A 22,600-nucleotide genomic window follows, 5' to 3' on the forward strand; every position below is an offset into this window, starting at 1 on the left:
AAACAGGCAAAAATTGCTAAGAAACAATGTCTTATTTAAGCAATGGCCTGGTATTCTCAGTATTTTTTTTTACCTTGGATTTCAACACGTAGTGAGGTGTCGATGGTTCCGTACACGTTGCTGAGCTGCACCTTGTAGCGGCCGGCGTTTAGCTTCCTCTGTACGTTCCTCACGACCAGGTGAGTGTAGGATTCTGTGTTCTCAATGATGACGTTCTCAGACGAGTTGAGAGGCTTTTTATCGTAGAACCACATGATCTGTGGGATGGGACGTCCGATGTAGACCACGTGAAGTCGCAGGCTGGTGCCAGCTCCCGCGTAGTATTTATCCTTTAGTGATAATAAAAATAATAATACATTTAATTTAAAAAAAAAAAATTTAAACCTTTATTTATACAGGTAAATCCCATTGTTTCAGGGATCTACATTTTACTGTGAAGAAAGTTTCTTCATTCAGTTATGAGAATATACCTTAAAAAAATATCACTTTTCTCCTCCAAAGTTACATAGTGCACCTTTAAAAAAAAACATTTAAAAAAAGCACACAGAAAAAACCACCATAACACTGACCTTAAGAGGGAATCCTGGGTGGAATGCGGGTGCGGCTTGCAGACGCAGTTTCCCGCTGGTTTCGACTTCTCCGGCTTCGTTAACCGCTCTACATGTGTAAACGCCTTCGTCTTCCTGTTCGTCTGTGAGGACACTGAGCGAGTGGTTCCGCCCGTCGGAGGACATCTTGTATTTGCGGCTCTGGATGAGCTCTTTGCCGTAGCGATACCATCTGATCTCAGGCAGCGGGCGGCCGACAATGCCACACAGCAAGGTGCCGGATTCGCCCAGTTTGGTGGTTGTGTCTTCCATTTCTTCCTTCAGAGCTGGGGCCTCACCGACTGCACAAAACATCAGAAAAGATTGATTTAATTATTTTATATTATTTTGTTTTATCTATCTATCTATCTATCTATCTATCTATCTATCTATCTATCTATCTATCTATCTATCTATCTATCTATCTATCTATCTATCTATCTATCTATCTATCTATCTATCTATTTATTTATTTATCTATTTATTTATTTATTTTTTACATTCATTAATGTAAATTTATTTTAATTTTTTTATTGAACCAGGAGAAGTCTCATTGAGATTAAACATCTCTTTTACAAGAGAGTCCTGGTCAAGACATGACAGTAATAATACATTTAAAAAAAAGTATATTCTTATATATTTTCATTTCTACATAAAAAATGTACGCACATTTACAGGGACGGTTTCTGTCGCCTTTTTCTTAAGTCGCAGAGTGAAGCAAAAAGCTAAAAAAAAAAAACTTAAAAATTTGAACTTTTCCTTCAAATATGACATTAACCTACCGCTCAGTTTGGTCTTGATGCCCATGGGTGTGCGTCTAGGCCTGCTGAGTCCGGTCTCGTTCTCTGCTATGACCCTGAACTCGTACTCCGTGGCCTCCATCAACCCGCCCATGGTGAACTGGCGATCCTTGGAGCGTTCCTTGGTGCATTTCTTCCACGAGCTTTCTCCGTGCTCTCTGAATTCTATCCAGTAGCCCAGGATCTCCTTGCCGCCATCTTGCTCGGGTCTTTCCCAGTGGATAGTGATGCAGTCTTTGGTGACGGAGATAACTTCAATCTCTCCGGGTTGGCTTGGCTTGTCTGTATTCGGTGACACACACAGGGAGAAACACACACACACACACACACACACACACGCACACACACGGGGAAAAAAAGGAATAGGAAATGAGTTGAATAATAGTAAAGTCTTACGTTTGATTCCAGGTTCCTCAAAATAATCACATTTCGATTTTTTTATTGATAGAATTATTCAATACTAAGAATTACATGTAGAATTTTTTTTTTTTGAAAGCTAACTGCAGGCTCTGTGAATGTAAACAAAACAAAAACTTATAAAATTAGTTTTTCCTTATAATGTTTTACTCACCGAATGGATCTTTGCAGACCACAGATTCTGAGACGGGTCCCGGTTCGCTCTTTCCGATGTCGTTTTGGGCCACGACCCTGAACATGTATTCGGCGTCTGGGATGAGTCCGGTCACGTTGTACATGGTGGTGGTGATGTGCGTCTTGTTGTGGCGAACCCATTTCTCCGTGGACACCTCTCTCCTCTCCACGTAGTAACCCGTGATGCGAGAGCCTCCGTCGTCACGCGGACGCGCCCAGGAAATAGACACGGTCGTTTTGCCAACTTCCATGATCTCTGGAGCGTAGCCGGGCGCCTCTGGGGGGCCTGTGGGGTCCAACAAAAGCATTTGGTTTAGATGAGATAAACACTTATATGTACAGGGTAAAATTCTAGCACTTTTTTCTAATTACTTTTTATTAAAATATTTGTGATTTCTTTTTTTTAAAGGTGAAGTAAGCGAGAGCCACAGCAACAGATGGGTGAATGTTTATGCGCCTACAATGGCGGAGCAGGTAAAAATCCTTCCCAATGTCTGTTTTGATGGTTTTTATCATGTTTTATCACACTTATGGATCTGAGATGATGCTAGATAACTCGCTGCTTGAAGACCGCAGTGCATTAATGTGGTGACGTAGGGACGAGCGAGGGGACTGCTAACTGCAGTAACTGACAGGAAGTTAGCTAAAAGAACCATTCCACTTATTGCACCTTTTAATATTGTCTTGTTTTCGTGAGATTGTATCGCCAACACCCCTAACTTGTTGTATTATTTAATGATAATAAAAAAATTAAAATAAAATAAAATGTACGCAAGTCGTATATTTTATTTTGTCTTTTGTTCCTTTTTTAATTTTTCGTTTGTGTGTGTATGTTCTCTATAAAAAAATCCATAAATAAAATAAAGTATTTAAGAAACTAAAATAATAATACTCACACAGCGGTGTCTTGGGCATGACGGACACTTCAGACTTGAGCGACCTGCTGACACCGAACTGGTTTTCAGCGGAGATCTTAAAGTGATAGTGCACGTTTTCCTTCAGTCCCTTAACGACCAGCGACGTCTCTGTGACTCTCGCGTCCACAGTCGTCCACGCCGCTTTAGGAACTTCTCGCTTCTCTACGATGTAACCCAGGATATCTGAGCCACCGTCATCAGAGGGCGGACGCCAGCTCACACGCACAGAGCGCACCTGGATGTCATCAAACTCCAACGGGCCTTCCGGGATATCCGGGCGCCCGATTACCTTAACCTATAGTCGGGGAGAGAGGTACAGAGAAAGTCAGTTTACAGTAAGATTTTTTGGGGTCATATCACTAAATTATGGAATGGCTTTTCCCACCTGACAAAAAAAAGTGTTCCTCTAAAAATTCCTATGAAATATTTACTATATTAAAGACCAATTTATAAGATATATATACTGTAGTTTGTTATCAATTTTATATTATCATTGTTTGTTTTGTAATCTCAATAACGTTATGACATTTTTAAAACTATTCAGGTGGATGCTTCAACTGAGCCCACTTAGTTGTTCGCCTCTCCCTGCACTGTATTCAATTATTACTTTTGTCATAATAATAAAAAATAAATAAAATTTAAGCTCACAGTAAACCAACCAAACTTTTTTATTTTTGATTCTAGTTTTGATACTTTGTACGTTTATTTCACCGAAGGCCATGTATCATTAAAATACACTATATATGGAGAAAATCTGTTATGAGATTTTTAGGAAAAGCAGAGAAGTTTAAACAGATATGTCAGCCTTTCCTGGACTATATAACAGCACTGAAGGGACCTACATGACACCTGGTTGACTTTTTATTTTCTGCTTAACATTTACCTTTAGTTTAAACAATGTCCTTAGAAACCTGTAAAGTAGAGTACGCCATGTTGGTTGTTTGTTTATTTTGTCTTTTGTTTGTGTGTTCACTTTTTCAGTTGTCTGTTTGTGTTCTTTGTTAAAAAAAATAATAAAAAAAAATAAAAAATTATTTGTGTTCCTTAAAAAAAATACCCCCCAAAAAACACACACCATCTAACCCTCTCACCTTGATATAAACAGCCTTCCTTCCACACTTGTTCTCCAGCAGTAAGTCGTAGGTGCCCGTGTCATCTTTGTGCGCCTCTTTGATGACCAGCTCTGTCATGTCATCATGAGTGGCGATCATGGCGCGGTGAGAGATGTCGCGGCCGTCCTTGGTCCACTTGCATATGGGAATGGGTTTGCCCTTGATGGGGACGGACAGACGGATAACCCCGCCCTGTCGCACCACGTAGCCTTCAGCGTATTTAGCATCAAGCTCGAAGTCGGGGTAGTCTGAAGGGAAAGAGAGGAGATTAGTACACAAACCAAAACATCTAATTTATTATAAACCATTTTTTAAATTTTTTTAACCTTTATTTCTACAGGTAAATCCCATTGAGACCGGAGACTCTTTTACAAGGGAGACCTGTTTTCCTTTCCCACGTTACCATTCACACACACATTCATATACCGATAGCAGGCTAACTACACTTATTTAATCCTACCCCTTTTCCATAGTAAAAAAAATTAAAAATAAAAATATTTATTAAATTAAAAAAATAAAAACATTTATTATATTCGCTTCTCTTAATCCAAAAAAAAAAAAATTCCACTTACCGAGCATTTCCTGGACCTTGACGACTCCAGGTATCTCTGCTGCCTCTCCGGTGCCTCCAGCGTTGCATGCGATGACTCTGAACTTGTACTCGGCTCCCTGGGGCATGTGTGTGAGCGTGTATTCACACATCTTGGTGGGCGTGGTGTTGCACAGGGTCCATTCTACCTGGTCCACCTTAAAGATAAGATAAGATAAGATTAAGATAAAATTAAGATAAGATTAAGATATACCTTATTAATTGTGCAGGGAAATGCATAATAATAACAACAACAATAATAATAATAATAATAATAATAATAATAATAATAATAATAATAATAATAATAATAATATATTCAATTTATATAGCGCTTTTCTCGCGAATTAAGGCGTTCCAGCAGACAGCATACATATACACACAACATAACACATATCCCACCCATACAAAAAACATGAGCCTGTGCATATAAGCAGCTGTTACTCTTATGTACCTTCTGCATCTCAATGAAGTATCCAGACAGGACAGCACCCCCCTCTTCCTCCGGGGGCATCCAGGCCAGAGAGACTGATGTTCGGGTTGTGTCTGTGACTCTCGGGGCGACTGGAGCACCGGGAGGTTCTGGTGATGAAACAAGAACAAAATGAGATGTCAGGAAAAATCCAAAATGTGTTGTTACAAAGCCTTCACTTCAATGCACACACAGACAGACAGACAGACAGACAGACAGACAGACAGACAGACAGACAGACAGACAGACAGACAGACAGACAGACAGACAGACAGACAGACAGACAGACAGACAGACAGACAGACAGGCACGCACGCACGCACGCACGCACACACACAGAGACAGACAGACAGACAGACAGACAGACAGACAGACAGACAGACACACACGACAGACAGACAGACAGACAGACAGACAGACAGACAGACAGACAGACAGACAGACAGACAGACAGACACAATACCACAATACGTACCGATTGGATCCATAGCCACGGTGATAGCAGAACTCTCGCTGGGCTTTCCGGCTCCTCTAGAGTTGATGGCGGTGACTCTGTATTCGTACTCGCAACCTTCGATCAGACCAGACGACCGGTAGCGGGTCATGGTGACGGGGTTTTTGTTGATCCTCATCCAGCGCTCTGAGCCGGCCTCTTTGCGTTCGATCTGGTAACCGGAGATCGTGGAGCCTCCGTTGTCTTCCGGAGCGAACCAGGTTAGAGTCATGCCCTCGTGGGTTACATCAACCACCTCGGGGGTCTGGGGAGGGCCAGGGATAGCTGGAGAGGAGAGAGAAAAAAACATGTTATAAGTTAGATGTATTTAGTTTGATGTTTGACATTCGTGTGTGTGTGTATTTATATGTATTTCTCCTGTACAAACATCTTTAACGGACATTATCAGGAATTTTTTCTTCATGTAATGAAGTGTTACTGTTTATAATAAATGGTTGAAAGTTGGGGAAATGTATTTAGTTTTCAAATCTAATTCTTAACTTTTATTTAAGATTTAAAAGTTTGATTGTATGTTTTTTATGTTATGTTTATCTGTGTCATTCATGTAAAGATGGTTAGCACACACAGTCGCTACGATACTGTGTTATATGCTGTGAAAATGGCAATAAAAGAACAATACTATGGTAATACTGATGGTAATAAACTAAGTCTTTGCGCTCTTGACTGTATAATAAGCTCTGGAAATGTTTGAAACTATATCGCAATATAGATCAAAATAAAAAATTCAATTAAATAAATAAAAATATAATTTAAATTTAAATAATAAATACAAATAAAAGTTTAAAAAATTTAAAGAAATATTTCTTTGCGCTCTTGATTGTATGATATGCTGTGGAAATGTTTGAAACTGAATCGCAATAAAAAATTAATAAAATAAAATAATAATAAAATAAATACAAATTATAAAAAAAATTTTTTTACGGTATTTAAAAAAATTCACTCACTCTTTTCATAATTTTAATTTAAATAATAAATACAAATAATAATAATATAATAATAATAATAATAATAATAATAAATTGAATGTATATAGCGCCTTTCAAGGAACCCAAGGTCGCTTCACAAAAAGGGGGAAGTATAAATAAAAGTTAAATAAATACATAATAAAATAATAATAATAAAATTCACTCACTCTTTGCGCTCTTGCAGTCGACCACTTCTGACTGCAGGAATCCTCCCACGCCGAACCTGTTCATAGCCGCGGCTCTGAACACGTACTCTGTGCCCTCCGACAGACGGCTGAACTTGTAGCACGGCCGCGTCACCGACTCAGACACCGTGAACCAGCCGGGCCGGTGGGCTTCCCTCTGCTCAACCACGTAGCCACTAACGTTAGCACCTGAATCAAAATCAAAAATCAAAATCAAATCAGTTTTATTCATATTGTTTAGCCCAATATCACACATGGATAGATATTTGCCTCAGTGGGCTTTACATTCCATACAGTATGACACCCTCTGCCCTTATCTGTCTGTCTGTCTGTCTGTCTGTCTGTCTGTCTATCTGTCTATCTGTCTATCTATCTATCTATCTATCTATCTATCTATCTATCTATCTATCTATCTATCTATCTATCTATCTGCCCGCCCTTACACCCTTAGCTCGGCTGAGAAAAAACTCCCAGTGAAAAACCGTTTATCGGGATTTAAAAATTGAGAAACCTCAGGGAGAGTCGACAGACAGAGTAAGGGATCCCTCTGTGTATGTGTGGGTGTGGTGTGTGTGTGTGTGTGTGTGTGTGAGAGTGTGTGTGTGGTATGTGTGTGTGTGTGTGTGTGTGTGTGTGATCCCTCTCCCAGGACGGACATCTTGCAATAGATTTCATTAAGTAGAGATTATCACAAAGGGGTCGAATCATTACGCACCTCCATCTTTCTCCGGGGGATCCCAGCTAACAGTCACTGACACTCCGTCCACCTCATCGATCCTGATCGGACCCACGGGAATACCGGGTTTGTCTAAGGGGGAAAAAGGCACAAGGAAATGAAATGGTTAGAATACCTAAAGTCACAGGAAGATACAAAGGGCTGGAAAGAAATCAAAGCATATACAACCTCTGTGATTCTAATTGTGTTGGAGACGAATACCATGTACTTTTTGAGTGTAAAAATGTGGATGTAATGTATTATAGAAAAAAGTACCTGCCAAATTATTATGTTTATTTTCCATCCATGACCAAACTGATTTCGCTTTTGAGGGCAAGTAGGCCAGGGGTTATTGTTAAAACAGGTGCCTTTTTGAGAAATGTTTTGCCATTGTTTAAGTGATGTTTTTGTTTTGTTTTTGTTTTGTTTTTCCTTGCCGTGCACCATTGTTTTGTTTTGTAATGATTTCAGTTGAACTGTGTGCTCCATGCCATGTGCTATGGCCGTGAGCCGTAATAAATAAATGAAATGTGAAATGAAAGAATCACGGTTCAAACAGTAGAATTCAGGGACTTTTTTTTTTAAAGGTGCTTCGAGGAAATTTGAGTTGTTATTGATTTTAGCGCCCCCCTCTTTGGACAAAAGTTTTAGTGTCTTTACCACGCCAGCTGTTGTTCCTGGGTGAGCGTATATACCCATGACAAAGGCATTATGAAAAACTATATAAAAAAAAAAGCATTCTTTGCACTGATGGTCTCGTTTGCTGTCACATGTAAATTCATGATCATCAGAGGAGAAAATGAGACGGTTTCAGAAATATTTTAAAAGTTCCTCATAGAGACTTTAACTTTGTGCTTTATTTGGCAGCATACATATGAAGTTTCCTTACCTAGAATGACGACTTTGATGATCTCGGTTGCCGTCCCGACCGTGTTTTTAACAGTCAGTGTGTAGTTTCCTGTGTCGTTAATGGTGGTCTCGCGGATCACCAGATGTGTGTATTTGCCGTTGCTGTCGATCTTGATGCGGTCCAAGCTATCCTTCAGTTTGGTACCGGCGAAAGACCAAGAGCACTCGGGCTGCGGTTTGGCTTTGAACGGTATCGTGAGGTCGATGGGTTTGCCTTTGTGCACGTTCACAATCTTCTGAGGGATGTTGGTCATGTCGATGACGGGTGTCACTGAAAAAACAGAAGAAAAATAATTGAGAATTAATTTTTTTATTATGTTTTTATGATTTCTGTAAAGGTTTCTTACTAGGCTAAGGTGAAATACTGCAGGCAAGAATATAGTTTGTTTCAGTTTTGCTTCCATAACATTTCTTCTTTCATACTAGTATAAATCAAAGGTCTAAAATGTACATTCAGGTGTTTATTTGACTAAACCTTGTCTGTTTGCGTCTGTATATTTCTCCTATACAACCATCTTTAACGGCCACTATCTCAAAATTTGTATTTTGTCTAATACTCTAAACCAAAAATCTCAACTTCTAAAGCACTTACATGGACTTATCTTTCCATAATCATTCTCAGCACTATTCTGAAGGTTATTACAGAAGGATTTGTTCATATGTTGTTCACTGTCTGATTCATGAGACATTTTCTTCTTAAAAACATGCTGAAAATGCTTTTTTTTTTTTTTTTAATTCTTAAATCAATGCAAAAGTGATATGTGTGTGATTTCTTACCCTTGATATCCTGGATAGTAACTGGTGTAACAGTGTCCATCGGTTCACTGGACCCTCTGCTGTTTGTCGCTCTAATCCTAAACAGATAGGTATCGTTCTCCTGCATCTGTTGCACGGTGTGTCGAGTCACCGAAGACTTAACCGAAGCCACCGCGGTCCAGCGGTCCGATCCCACCTTACAGGCCTCGATGTTGTAGCCTCTGATAATGCTGCCGCCGTCGTGATGTGGCCTGTCCCATCGTAGTGTCACCGTGGATTTAGTCACGTCGACCAGGTTGAAGTTGAGAGGCACGGAGGGCACTTCACACACCAACACGGCCTCTGTGGTGTCGCAGGGCTCGCCGACACCGTAGATGTTCTCAGGAAGCACTCTGAAGAAGTAGTGCATGCCCTCCTCAAGACCTGCAAAAATTGATTTTTAGGCGAAATTAATTAATATATAATTTTTTTTAAATACTTTATTTTTAGATTTTTGTTTTTAAGAACACACACACACACACACACACACACACACACACACACACACACACACACACAATTAATTTATATTTAATCAAAATTTTACACTTTTTCGACTTCAAAAATTATAAAAAATAAGATAATTGACCTTTCCAAGATAATAATTAAAAAAAAGAAGTGGCAACAAGGAACTTTCATAGTGTGTTAATTCTAGCGCCCCCTTTGGACTAAAAGCAGTAGTGTTTTTACCACGCCAGCTGTTGTTCCTGGGTGAGTGTTCCCATGACAAAGGCATTAAGAAAAACAATATAAAAATAGCATTCTTTGCACTGATGGTCTCGTTTGCTGTTACATGTAATTTATGATCTTCAGAGGAAAAAATTAAACTGTTTCAGAAAAATTCAAAAATTTCTCCAGGACGCCCCACTATATATAAAAACACATAAGGCCGTTAAGTTTGTCCGTTCTGTGCTACTGTAGAAACATCTGTATCCAGGTATAGTTCCAGCCTTACCTGTGATCCTGTACAGGGTCTTTCTGCATTCGGTGGTGACTGTCTTGTAGCCCTTCAGGTTTGCGTCGCGTTTCTCGATGATGTAGTTGCTAACGTGAGCGCCGCCGTCGATGCTAGGCACATCCCACGTGATCACAACAGACTCTTTGGTGTAGTCCTTCACCTTGACTGAGCTGGGGGGGCCGGGGGTGTCTGCAAAACAAAGAGAAGATAAGAATGTGTGTTTTTACAAATGTTTTTAGAGTTTTGTTTGTTTTTTTGGCGTTTTTTGGGCGTTTTCAAGCTTTATCTGATAGTACAGAGTTGAAATGGGGAGACAGAGGGAGAGAGGGGGGATGTTTTAAGAACTGATCTACAGTTTTGTTAAGGCTACTTTAGGAGAAATCTAGTTTGGTTAACTCAAGTTTCTAAGAAGAAGGACGTCAAACTACCTTGTAAAATAAAATTGATAATTGATAATATACGTGTAACATGAAATTATAACTAAAACTTAATAATATGCCACATGTCACATGCCAGCAAAACATGTTTATTGCAGAAACTAAAACATTTTTAAACTTCTAGTTACATTACATGAAATTCACTACCCCATAACACTTTGGACCTAAAAAAGAATGATGTTACTTTTTTGTTATGAGCCTGTATTTGGTTTACAGTAAATGAAAAGTTAAGATGTCTTACCGTAGATTTTAACCAAGATGGTGGCTGTCTTCTTGCCGGATGGATTCTCTGCCTCCACCACGTATTTACCAGAGTCGTAACGATTGACCTTGAATGAATGAATGAATGAATTAATGAATTAATTAATGAATTAATTAATACATTTATTTCAGACATATCAAAATAATAATGATTTTTTAGTGATTTTTTCCCTTCACATCAACTTAACTTTCGATAGTCATTCTTAGCACTATTCTGAACTTTATTATACCTATTATTAAGGTTATTTGTCATATGCACATTAACAATTCCAGCAGCAGTCATAGGCAATGAAATTCTCAAGTCCCAGGCTGCTCTCAACAATGCAATATAGAAGAAATAAATTGAAACGGAAAAAAAAAATAAATAAAAAAAATCACCTTTTCTATCAGGAGTGAGGTTTGTGTCTCTGTGGTCTCGATGTATCCGCGACTCTGCAGCTCGACTCCAGTCTTCCTCCAGGACACCACCGGTATGGGACGTCCCGTCACGTACACCAGCAGACGCAGCGTACCGCCCGCACGCAGACACACCGTCTTCTTGAAGTCTTCTGCTGGCTCCAGGTCGGGCATTTCTGTAAAAGGGGAAGGCAAGGCAAGTTTATTTCTATAGCACAATTCAGACACAAGGCCATTCAAAGTGCTTTACAGGGGCAAGATTAAAATACATAATACACATTAGAAAAGCGAATTAATAAAACATTTAAAAGCGAATGAATAGAAATAAAACATTTAAATTAAATTAAAATTACAGGTTAAAATGGAAAAACAGAAAAGTCTTCAGACTCGATTTAAAAGAGCTGAGAGTTGCAGCAGACCTCAAGTTTTCTGGGAGTTTGTTCCAGAGATTTGGTGCATAAGGGGGTAGAAGGGTTCGATAATGCTTTAAAGGCCCTGTCACTGTAAACCCAAACCCTAACAAACAATATCCTTCTAACTGTGTCATATGGGGAGTTGAAGGTATGATAGTAAAGCATCTGAAAAGAGGTATAGGCATATTTATCAATCCAAATGAAGGATATTGTCATTTAAGTTTTTTATTGTCAGTTCTGATGTATGCGAGACAGACATCAGAATCAAAATTGCATTTCTCTCTGGACCACAGTGCAGTTGGAACGATAAAATGAAAATAAAAATATAGAGTTAAATAAGATAAACAAGATGAACTATATTTTACATAAGATGAATTCAGTTTATTTTCATTTGTGGTTTTCATTGTGTGTAAATATTACTTTATTGTAACTGTCCACTTGTTTAATTTATTTTATTGTTTATTATTGCTTTTTTATTTTTTATTATTTACTTGTTCGAAATAAAAACATTTTCAATTCTAAATACTAAGAAGTGCTAAAGGAATGTTCTGTGCAATATAAAACAGTATATATATAAAATAGAATAGAAAGTAAAAAGTAGATAAGTTAAATTTAAATGTGCAATGTGATGAAAGATATTTTACAATGTGCAATATGCAATCAACTGGATGTACTCACCGATTTTCTCTATGGGCTCCACCTCTACGCTGGGATCGCTGAACTCTCCGGTGCCGTTGCTGTTGACGGCGGCGACTCTGAATCGGTACGTCTTATTGGCTGCGAGTCCCGCGGCTACGTAGCTGTTAGTGGGTAGCGGTTTAGCTGTGGCGCGATACCACTGCTCCACATCCTCCTCCAGTATCTCCACCACATAGCCGGTGACGTTGGCCCCTCCGTCGTACATGGGACGGGTCCAGGTCATGCTGATGCTGTGTTTGGTTGTGTCTGTGATACGGGGTTCTGAGGGGGGAGCCGGGGTGTCTGGGAGAAAAATTGATGAAAAATTAATAAATGTTGTTAATTGGATTTAGGTTGAATAAGAATTTAATGGCGAGACAGTGCAGGCAAGAATATTTTGCACATTTTGCACTTATCGTAATACTGTCAATATACAGTTAAAATGTCTTATATGTCTTTGCAATGGATGTTTCAAAGTAATCAACAGACAAAATTTCAAAATTATATATAAAAAAAATGCAAATGATATCTATAACATTTTATAGTAAAGCACATTTAGCAGTAAACACAAGTCTCTAATTAAGTAAATTGTCTTACATGTGGGGTCTTTGCAGAGGATGTAAGGGGAGGCGTCACTCGGCTGACTGTAGCCAGCGTTGTTGACAGCTGTCACTCTGAACATGTACTCGCTTCCCTCCAGCAGACCTGCGATCTTCAGACGCGTGTCGTAGACGGTGTAATTCTTGTTCACACGAGTCCATCTGGAAGGGAGAGGGGAAATGGTGAGTGTTAAGATTAATCACAGACTCATACACTAAATGAAACCTATTTGCTGGACAGGTGCTTCGAAAAAAATGTAAAGTAATTTTTTTTTTTTTATGCTTTATTGATAGTGTAGAGACAGAGGTGAAATGGGGCAGAGAGGGGAGTGACATGCAGAGAACGACCGCGGGCTGGAATCGAACCCGGGTCCGCTGCTGGCCGAGGCCCATGGGGGGGGGACGCCTTACCAACTGAGCTAAGGGTAAAATTAAAGTAAATTTCTTTCTATAATTTTATACAATTTCTATAAATTTTTTTCAATAATTGTATACACACACACATACATCCCCCCACCCCCTCCCCCTCCCCACACACACACACACACACACACACACACACACACACACACACACACACACACAAACACACACACACACACAGCCTCCCCCCCCCCCCCCCCCCCCCATAGTAGTTCATACCTAGTGCTGCTCTTTTCTCTCTTCTCCACGATGTAGTTCTTGAGCTCTGACCCTCCGTCGCTCTCCGGCTTCAGCCATTCGATGATCACGTGTTCCTTCGCCACAGCGGTCGCCTCTGGCTCGCCGGGAGGGGTCGGGACGGCTACGGAAAGGATTTATATATGAGTCAAATCTACATCCTTTAACAAGACACACACTAATGTAATTGAGTGCATATTTGATAGATAGATAGATAGATAGAGAGAGAGAGAGAGAGAGAGAGAGAGAGAGAGAGAGATAGATAGATAGATAGATAGATAGATAGATAGATAGATAGATAGATAGATAGATAGATAGATAGATAGATAGATAGATAGATAGATAGATAGATAGATAGATAGATGGATAGATGGATAGATGGATAGATGGATGGATAGATAGATAGATAGATAGATAGATAGATAGATAGATAGATAGATAGACTGGTAGGACAGGGTTGGAAAGATCACACAGTCAAATACACTATAAATACTCAAAATACAAAGTTAAACAGCAGCTTAGTGTAGGTGTTAGGATATTATTTTACTAATAATATTTAGTATTATTGGTATAAGTATCAAAACACACATTTTGGTATTGTGACAACACTATGCAATAGTACAATATATATTCATTTGTTTTGTATGTTTAGAACGGCTGTGTGATGTACAACTACACTATTTTGAACCCCCCCAAAAAAAACTACCCACTAAAAAAAAAAGTTTAAAATTCCATCTTACTGTAAGCGTTCCTTGCAATGATTGGCTCAGATTCGAGGGGTACGCCCACTCCGAACTTGTTGACGCCCCTCACCCTGAAGACGTACTCGTTGTTCTTGATGAGCCGGGAGCTGACGCAGGACAACGTCTTACACTCTGTCTCCATTATGACCCAGTTCAGACGGCTGGTTTCACGTCTTTCTACGATGTAATGCGTCACAATGTCACCGCCGTCTTCAAGAGGAATCTTCCAGGAGACTGAGCACTTCTCCTCGGTCACTCTGCTGATGGTTATCTTATCGGCAGGCGCCCCGGGAGTGTCTGAGAAAGAAAGCCAGGGTTAGATATGATAGATAAGGCTTTTACGGAGAATTTTGAGTTTTATTTGCAACATAATTATTATTTTTTCAAATAAATTTTTTCAGTTAAAAAAAAGTTTTTATTTTTATTTATTTTTTTAAATCTTGCAATAAGCTCCAATAACATTGTAGGGTCTACATTTAGAATTTCGATAAACTATAATAGGGCGCCGCAATTAATACAATTTTTTTTTAACTTTTCAAATAGCAAAATTTAAGATAATTAATCATTTATATTGATCAAACAAACTTGTAATATACCAATTTAAAGCTGCACAGGCTTTTATGAAAACCACACCCAGAATACATTTTAATATTAGAACACAACACAAAAAATATAAAAATCAAAAGTCAAAAGAATACATTTAATTTAAAAAATATATATATATATAATAATACAAAACAGTAAATAAATAATAGCTAATGTCTGATGTATTTTCTACTCACCCAGAACTTTAACATTGACGCTGGCGATCTTGATTCCGTTTGCGTTTTTAACAGTCAGGTTGTATCTGCCCGTGTCATATCTGTCACAGCTCTTGATGACAGCCATGGCTCTGGTGGAGGTGTACGTCAGCGAGTATTTCTCCCCCAGTTCGAGCACCTTTTCCCCCTTGGCCCATTTGACGGTGGGCTCCGGTTTACCACCCACGGCTCCATCGAGCACCAGGTCAGAGCCAGCGTTCACGATCACAGTCTCACCCACGAGCTTACTGTCGAGCTCGGCTTTGGGAGGAGCTGCAGGGGAGAAGAGAAAGTCAATTAATACAAAAATAAAAATAAAAAAAATTCTAAAATAATAATAATAATGTCTGTTTGTTTTCTTTAAATAATAAATAATAATTAAAATAGCTTTTAAAAGGTCATTTATTTATTCTGAATAATATTTTTTTATAGAAAATATTTTTCTTTTGTCTAATTTATTTAAAAAATTCAAAAATTCAAAAGGTAATTTTAAAGTTAAATCCCTTCCAAAGAGGTCCAATTTAAATTAAAATAAAAAACTTCTCCTAATGCTCAACGACTTACTGTATTCGTCCTTGCATGTGACAGGTCCGGTTGCGGTGGAAGGTGCGCTGTGCACACCGGCGGCGTTCTTAGCGATAACTCTAAACTCCCAAGTCTCGTCTTCTCCGAGGTTTGACACGGTGAAGTAGTTTTCTGTGATGGTCGTGTAGTTGCACTTGAGCCAGCGGTTGTCGTCCCACTCCTCCGAACTGTAAACCTTCTTCTCAACGACGTATCCGACGATTTTACTGCCGCCGTCGTTAAAGGGAACGGTCCAAGACAGAGACACAGAGGAACGAGTGATGTCAGTCACTTCCAGTTTACCGGGAGGATCTGTGGAGGGAGAGAGGGAGAGAGGGAGAGAGGGAGGGAGAGGGAGAGGGGGGGAGAGAGAGAGAGAGAGAGAGGGAGAGAGAGAGAGAGAGGGAGGGGGAGAGAGAGAGAGAGGGAGAGAGAGAGGGAGAGAAAGGGGGGGAGAGAGAGAAGAGTTTCATTAATATACTGTATGTTTTTTTTGTATATTAAATTATATTTTAATTTTATTTTTATTTTGTATATTAAAAAAAAAGTCTATAAATAATTAATTACATTTATATATCTATTTTTGTATATTAAAACAAATTATCTATTCAAAAATATTTATATGAATTTATGTATATTATATATATATATATATATATATTGTATTTGTCTTTTTTATTATTATTATTATTATAATAATAATAATAAATGTAATGTAAATGTGTGTCTGTCTGTCTGTGTTTGTGTGTGTGTGTCTGTCTGTGTGTGTGTGTCTGTCTGTCTGTCTGCCTGTCTGTCTGTGTGTATCTGTCTGTCTGCGTGTGTGTGTGTTATTTCCTCACCGACTGGGTTGAGAGCGATCACCGGTCTCGAGGCCTCGCTTGCTTTGCTGTATCCGGAGATGTTCATGGCATAAACTCTGAACTGATATTCCAGACCTTCGATGACGCTGGAGACCTTGTAGTGACACTCCAGGCAGGGCAGCTTGTTGTCCCTCACCCACAGAATAGTGTTCCTCTCTTTCTTCTCGATCCAGTAGCCCGTGATCTCGCTGCCTCCGTCTGTGTACGGGACGTCCCATTTGATGTTGATGGCGCTCGCGGACACTGAAACCACGTCCGGGCGAGCGGGTGGACTTGGGGCAACTGAGTGAGAAACATTAAGAGGAGATTAGATTCAAGATTCAAAAGTTTTTATTCGTCACACCATTAAAATGTTCAAAATAAATGTAAATGCAGTGCAATGGAATATAATAAAATACAATATAAGTTTTAGCAGAAGTAATAGTTAAGTTATGGTTAATTAACATGTTAAATAGTTATGAAATTACTTGATTAGAATAGGGATTTTATTTTCTAAGTTGCAGTGCGTAATAAAGAATTTACAGAAGCTACAGTGGAATGTTAGTTACTAAAGATGGCATCATCCACCAGTTCAAACCTGTCCGTCATTTTACAGGGATGCTAGGAGGAGGTTTCTTCTTTTTATTTTTATATATATATATTTTTACTTACTTACTTACTGTTTTTATAGCATAACCTATATGGGATGTTTTTAAATTACTAATTACTATTACCTATTATTTATTCAGGTTACAGTAATTTGCACAACAAATGACAGAGTGATAACCCTTTTTAATTTCACTGTATGTAAAATGTTATTTTTGCAATCATGTGACAAATAAAACTTGGAATTTTGAACTTGAACTTGAACTTCTAAAAAAGCACCACATTTGTCAGATTTTCCAATAAATTTCCAATAACTGATATATTTCACAATCTATTGTTTCTTTTGTATTGTGAAATAAAAACTATAACTAATAACTTTTTTTAATATAAATTTGATCAAAAATAAATAAATACTATATAGGCCTATCTTATTTTATTTTATACACTACTAAACTAAAAAGACAAAAAATAATACTCACTGAACGGATGCTCAATAACGACAGCAGCCGACTCTGTGGACTTGCTGACTCCGAACTTGTTTTCCGCGCAGACCCTGAAGATGTATTCCATGTACTTGGTCAGATGTGTCACCTTGATAGTTGTCCTCCTCACACTGGAGTTCACCACTTGCCAGGAAGCGGAACTACTCTCGCGTTTCTCCACGATGTAATTTGAGATTTCCGTTCCACCGTCGTCCAGCGGTTCGGACCAGGCCAGGCTGCAGGACTCGGAGGAGACCCCGGATATTTCCAAGGGGCCGACGGGCGCTGTGGGTCTACCAACGATCGCTACGGTGACTGTGAAGGTTTTGACTCCGGCAGCGTTCTCCAGAATCAGGTAGTACTTGCCGCTGTCGCTGCGCTTGCTGTCTTTCACCACTAGAGTCGTCTTTTCTTTGGTGGACTTGATTGTCACTCTGTCGGTTTCCTTCAGTTTCATCTCCTCAAGCTTCCACGTGACTTTAGGGGCTGGGCGTCCGCTGATCGGGATGTCGATGGTGAAGTTGTTGGTGGCTTTGCATGTGATCAGCTGGTTTGTGATGCTGCTCAAATCGGCCGTCGGTTCGATACGAGGCTCTTTCACCACCACAGATGTGAACGTGTTTTGAGGTTCGCTGATTCCCGCGTCGTTTTTGGCCTTGACTCTGAAGTCGTACGTCGTGTTTTCGATCAAACCTTCCACAAGCATCTTCAGGGACTTTGTTTCCCCGGCTTGGACCCAGCGATCGGACCCCTTAGCTCTGAACTCAACGAAATAGCCTCGGACGCGGCTACCTCCGTCGTGCTCCGGTTTCATCCATACCAGCGAAGCAGTCGAGCTACTGGTGTCCACAACATCCAGTCTCTTGGGTGGTGCGGGCTCTTCTGTGGCTATAACGGGCTGGGTCATCTCGTGTGGCTCTCCCTGTCCGTACTGGCTGACTGCGATAACTCTGAACAGATACGGCACTCCGATATCCAACCCGGTAACTCTGATCATTTGACGGTTGCATTTTTCGCTAACTTGGGTCCACGCTAGGCGGCTAGCTTCGCGTTTGTCCACCATGTAGTGATGGATTCTGGATCCTCCGTCGTTGCTAGGGGCATCCCACATCATCGTCAAGGCGCCACGAGTGACATCCTTGAACGAAATGGTTCCCGGAGGTCCAGGGGTGTCCAAGACTTTCACTGTGAAGGTGATAGACTTGCGACCGCTGTTGTTCTCGAGGGAGAGTGTGTATTTTCCGGCTTCGTACCTAGTGCAGCCTTCAATGGTCAGGGTAGAGGAGGTTTCGGTGGTGCAGATATCACACATAACGGGCAGATCGCCGTCCACTCTGGTCCAAGTGGCGAGAGGAGTTGGTTTCCCGCGGAAGTTGATGGGCAGCGTTACAGTGCCTCCGTTCTTCACGATGTGCGTTTGCTTGAAGCTCGAGTCGATGTCGATTTCGGGCGACGTGAGTCTGTCTAAAGCCTGGACGGCGCTAGGCAGCACGGAAGATTCTCCCTCTCCCGCTCCGTTCACGGCGCTCACTCTGAATTTGTAGAGCTCTCCGGGGGTGAGGCCCTTGGACGTGTAGCGTGTGTTAATGACGATCTGGTTGTTGACTCTGTGCCACTCTTCCAGACTGGCCTTACACATGTCCACGTGGTAGCCGATGATTCCCAGGCCGCCATCGAAGACGGGCTTGGTCCATTCGATGGTTACGGAAGATTTGGTCGAGTCGATCACCTGGAAAACAAGAAAATATAAATTTTTTATAATTTTTAAATGTATGTTTTTCTCTATCGTCTTGTTTCTTACATTAACCCATTTACAATGTGAGGTCTTTTAACATGTACATGGTCTGATTTATGAGACATTTTCTTCTAAAGATTATCTGAAAATGCATTTTTAAACCTGCAGTGTGTAGAATTTTGGGTTTTATTTCCTAGCAGATTTTGTAGAAAGTAATTATAATATCCATAAGTACATTTAATTTAGTGCATAATAGCTGAAAAAAAAATTTTTAATTCTTTTTTTTCCCTTAGAAAGGGTCTCATATATGTCCATATTTCTGCATATTTTGGACCAAGGCCTAGTGCCGCCATCTTGAAAGTGTCATAGTTGGAATGTCATCAGGTGCATTGTTTAGAATTTAGAATTGTTCTTGTCCTTGAAGGCCACTGTAGCTTCTGTTATTATTCTAAAGGGTTGGGGTTACCCAGGGAGCGTTGCAGTCTAGAACTTTGTAGAACTTTCTTGATGATGTCATATTACACACTGCACCTTTAAGACCTGTACATGGGATTTTTTTAAATTTATGAAATGAAAAAAAGGTTGTATCCAAAATATGCTCTGTAAAATCTTTGGACACTAATATGTTGTAGATTTTACATCAACCAACATCTAGATTTGTTCATGCTTTGTTAACTGTCTGATTTATGAGACATTTTCTTCTTTAAAAACGTGCAGTTTAAAAAAATGCATTTTTAAGACCTGTGCATAGTGTTTATTTTTTGCTTTATAAAACTACAAAAGGCTTAATCTTCTCCTGATATCCTTACCTTGATAACTGCGGGTTAAAAAGGCTAGATCATACAACACACACACACACACACAAACACACACACACACACACACACACACACACACACAATATCCTTACCTTGATAACTGTGGGTGCGCTGGGAGTGCTGGTTGGCTCTCTGCACTTGAACAGCCTAGACGTGCTGCTCGGGGGTCCCACTCCGGCGCCGTTTTCAGCCATGACTCTGAACTCGTACTCATTTCCCTCCGTCAGGTTAATGACGCGGTAACGCAGCTCTGTGATAGGCCGCTTGGATGAAACCTTCAGCCATCTCAAGCTCTTCTTCTCTCTGCGCTCGAGGATGTAGTGTTTGATCTCGTTCCCTCCGTCGGTTCGCGGGCGCGTCCAGCCCACGGTGATGCTGGTGCCTGTGACGTGCGTCGAATCGGGGGTTCCAGGGGCATCGGGCACAGCTGGAGGTAAGAGAGAGAGGGGGGGGAATATGTTAACCCTGAAGTTTAACGTCCTCACAAAGAAAAAAAAGCAATGGAATTTTATTTATTTTCTTATTGGCATTTCGTATTTCATCGTGACAATATTAATAACAATCTATACTTTTTTCTGTATTTTTTTTATTTCAAGAAACATTTTGTGCTGGGGGCAAGAGAGGAGAAAATATGTTAAGTTAAAGAAATTATATATATTTTTCCACATGGCATAAAAGAAAACTTTTTGTAGAAACTAAAAAATGCCAATTTGTTCATCACTGATCATAAATTGGTGTGTCAGGGAATTGAACATTTTCTAAGGTATATTCTCATAACTGAATAAACAAACTTTCCTCACAGGAAAATGTAGATCCCTGAAACACTGTTTGAAGTTAGAAAGCTTCCTGAAAAGTTACTGTTTCACTGTTGTTGTTTACAGCAGCAGGGCCCACAGTTTGGTTTACAAACATATTCTAGTCCTAACGTTTGGTTCCAGGTTCCTCAAAATAATTTGATAGAATTATTCAATACTAAGAATTACATGTAGAGTAAATATATTTTGTAAACTAACTACAGGCTCTTTGAATGTAAACAAATCCCCCTCAATCACCGCTCCCTCAGTGTGGCTTGACTTACTGTATTGCATCTGTGCGATGATGGGATCTGAGTCCAGCGGTCTGCCGACTCCAAACTTATTGACGGCAGAGATTCTGAACTGATACTCGTTGCCCTTGATGAGGTTTATGGCGTTAAACGAACAGGCTTCAACCTTAGAAATGAATAAATAAAATGATGTAGTTAGTTGGGTCAGGTGGGTATGCGTCTGTGTCTGTGAGTGTGTGTGTGTGTGTGTGAGAGAGTGAGTGTGTGTGTGTGTGTGTGTGTGTGTGTGTGTGTGTGTGTGTGAGAGAGAGAGTGTAGATCAGCCTTTTGCTTTAGAGAAACTGAATCATCAATCTGTAATCGATCAAAAATGTTCAGCAAAAAATGTAAATGTCTTTGTTGATTCCTTCATACACGCACGCACACACACTCGCACGCACACACACTCGCACACACACACACACACACACACACACACACACACACACACACACACACACACACACACACACACACACCTTAGAGTTGACACAAGCCCATGAGATCCTGGAAGTCTCTCTCTTCTCGACCACGTAGTGAGTGATGGCAGCACAGCCGTCGTTCTCCGGAGGATTCCACCACACCGTGCACTTCTCAGCCGTGATGCCAGTGAAACGGATCGGGCCGTGCACAGGGCCGGGGGTGTCTAAACAGAGGGGAAAAACACGTTAAAAAATTGTGAAATAATAATCTTTATTATGGACTCGGATGGTCCACTCACATCCAACATACACACACACATAGAACACATTAAAATACATTATTCAATAAAATACTGTAGTAAAATAGGTGCAAGCTATCATGCCAATGCTTTGGAAGCCTGGATGTGAACCTATAGCCCGTCATAGGGTTGGTTAAGGCTATAATGATGCTATTTTCTGATACATCCAATCGACACATGAAATTGAACAGTTTAAAGTGAAAGTTTCAATTGATTTAAAGTGTTTATTTCAAGCACTTTTCATTTTTAGATGTGGGTCTGTTTTGCTTCCATAACATGTCTCCGTTCATACTAGTATGAATCAAAAGGTCCAACATGTATATTCAGGTGTTTATTTGACTAAACCTTGTCTGTTAGCGTCACATTTCTCCTATACAACCATCTTTAACGATATGTGTTGTTAACTTACTGATTTATTAACATTTTCTTCTTTTAAAACATGCGGAAAATAAATTTTTAAGACTTGTAAATAGTATTTTTTTTTGTTATAGCTATAAATGATCCGATATCACTGATGCTGAATTATCCCTTTATTTTTATTTTTTAAAGATTTTATTTTATGTAAGACAATACAAGGAACCACAAAGTGATATAAGACATAGAGACCACAAGACATTAAAAGAAACACATTAAGAAATACAATAAAAATAAG

At 39.8% G+C, this 22,600-nt stretch overlaps 1 protein-coding gene across 1 annotated transcript in view; it reads right to left on the bottom strand.

Annotated features, from left to right (window-relative positions):
- ttn.2 (titin, tandem duplicate 2) overlaps positions 1-22,600 on the bottom strand; it is a 312,546-nt gene that overhangs the window by 12,092 nt on the left and 277,854 nt on the right. The window contains exons 253-279 of the mRNA XM_080038538.1: positions 21,707-21,873; positions 21,222-21,354; positions 20,236-20,570; positions 17,588-19,319; positions 16,503-16,805; positions 15,661-15,972; positions 15,079-15,369; positions 14,294-14,593; positions 13,536-13,677; positions 12,892-13,055; positions 12,295-12,597; positions 11,186-11,379; positions 10,788-10,875; positions 10,107-10,298; positions 9,134-9,535; positions 8,337-8,627; positions 7,448-7,540; positions 6,715-6,921; positions 5,544-5,846; positions 5,051-5,178; positions 4,580-4,754; positions 3,987-4,255; positions 2,875-3,190; positions 1,959-2,264; positions 1,370-1,669; positions 570-889; positions 74-329 (exon numbers count right to left, since the gene is read on the bottom strand). Of these exons, the coding sequence (XP_079894664.1) occupies positions 74-329; positions 570-889; positions 1,370-1,669; positions 1,959-2,264; positions 2,875-3,190; positions 3,987-4,255; positions 4,580-4,754; positions 5,051-5,178; positions 5,544-5,846; positions 6,715-6,921; positions 7,448-7,540; positions 8,337-8,627; positions 9,134-9,535; positions 10,107-10,298; positions 10,788-10,875; positions 11,186-11,379; positions 12,295-12,597; positions 12,892-13,055; positions 13,536-13,677; positions 14,294-14,593; positions 15,079-15,369; positions 15,661-15,972; positions 16,503-16,805; positions 17,588-19,319; positions 20,236-20,570; positions 21,222-21,354; positions 21,707-21,873 (8,022 nt within the window). The remainder of the gene's footprint in view (positions 1-73; positions 330-569; positions 890-1,369; positions 1,670-1,958; positions 2,265-2,874; positions 3,191-3,986; positions 4,256-4,579; positions 4,755-5,050; positions 5,179-5,543; positions 5,847-6,714; positions 6,922-7,447; positions 7,541-8,336; positions 8,628-9,133; positions 9,536-10,106; positions 10,299-10,787; positions 10,876-11,185; positions 11,380-12,294; positions 12,598-12,891; positions 13,056-13,535; positions 13,678-14,293; positions 14,594-15,078; positions 15,370-15,660; positions 15,973-16,502; positions 16,806-17,587; positions 19,320-20,235; positions 20,571-21,221; positions 21,355-21,706; positions 21,874-22,600) is intronic.

The sequence above is a fragment of the Ammodytes marinus genome (genome assembly GCF_949987685.1).
Source record: "Ammodytes marinus genome assembly, chromosome: 12".
In the NCBI taxonomy this organism is placed as follows: domain Eukaryota; kingdom Metazoa; phylum Chordata; class Actinopteri; order Uranoscopiformes; family Ammodytidae; genus Ammodytes; species Ammodytes marinus.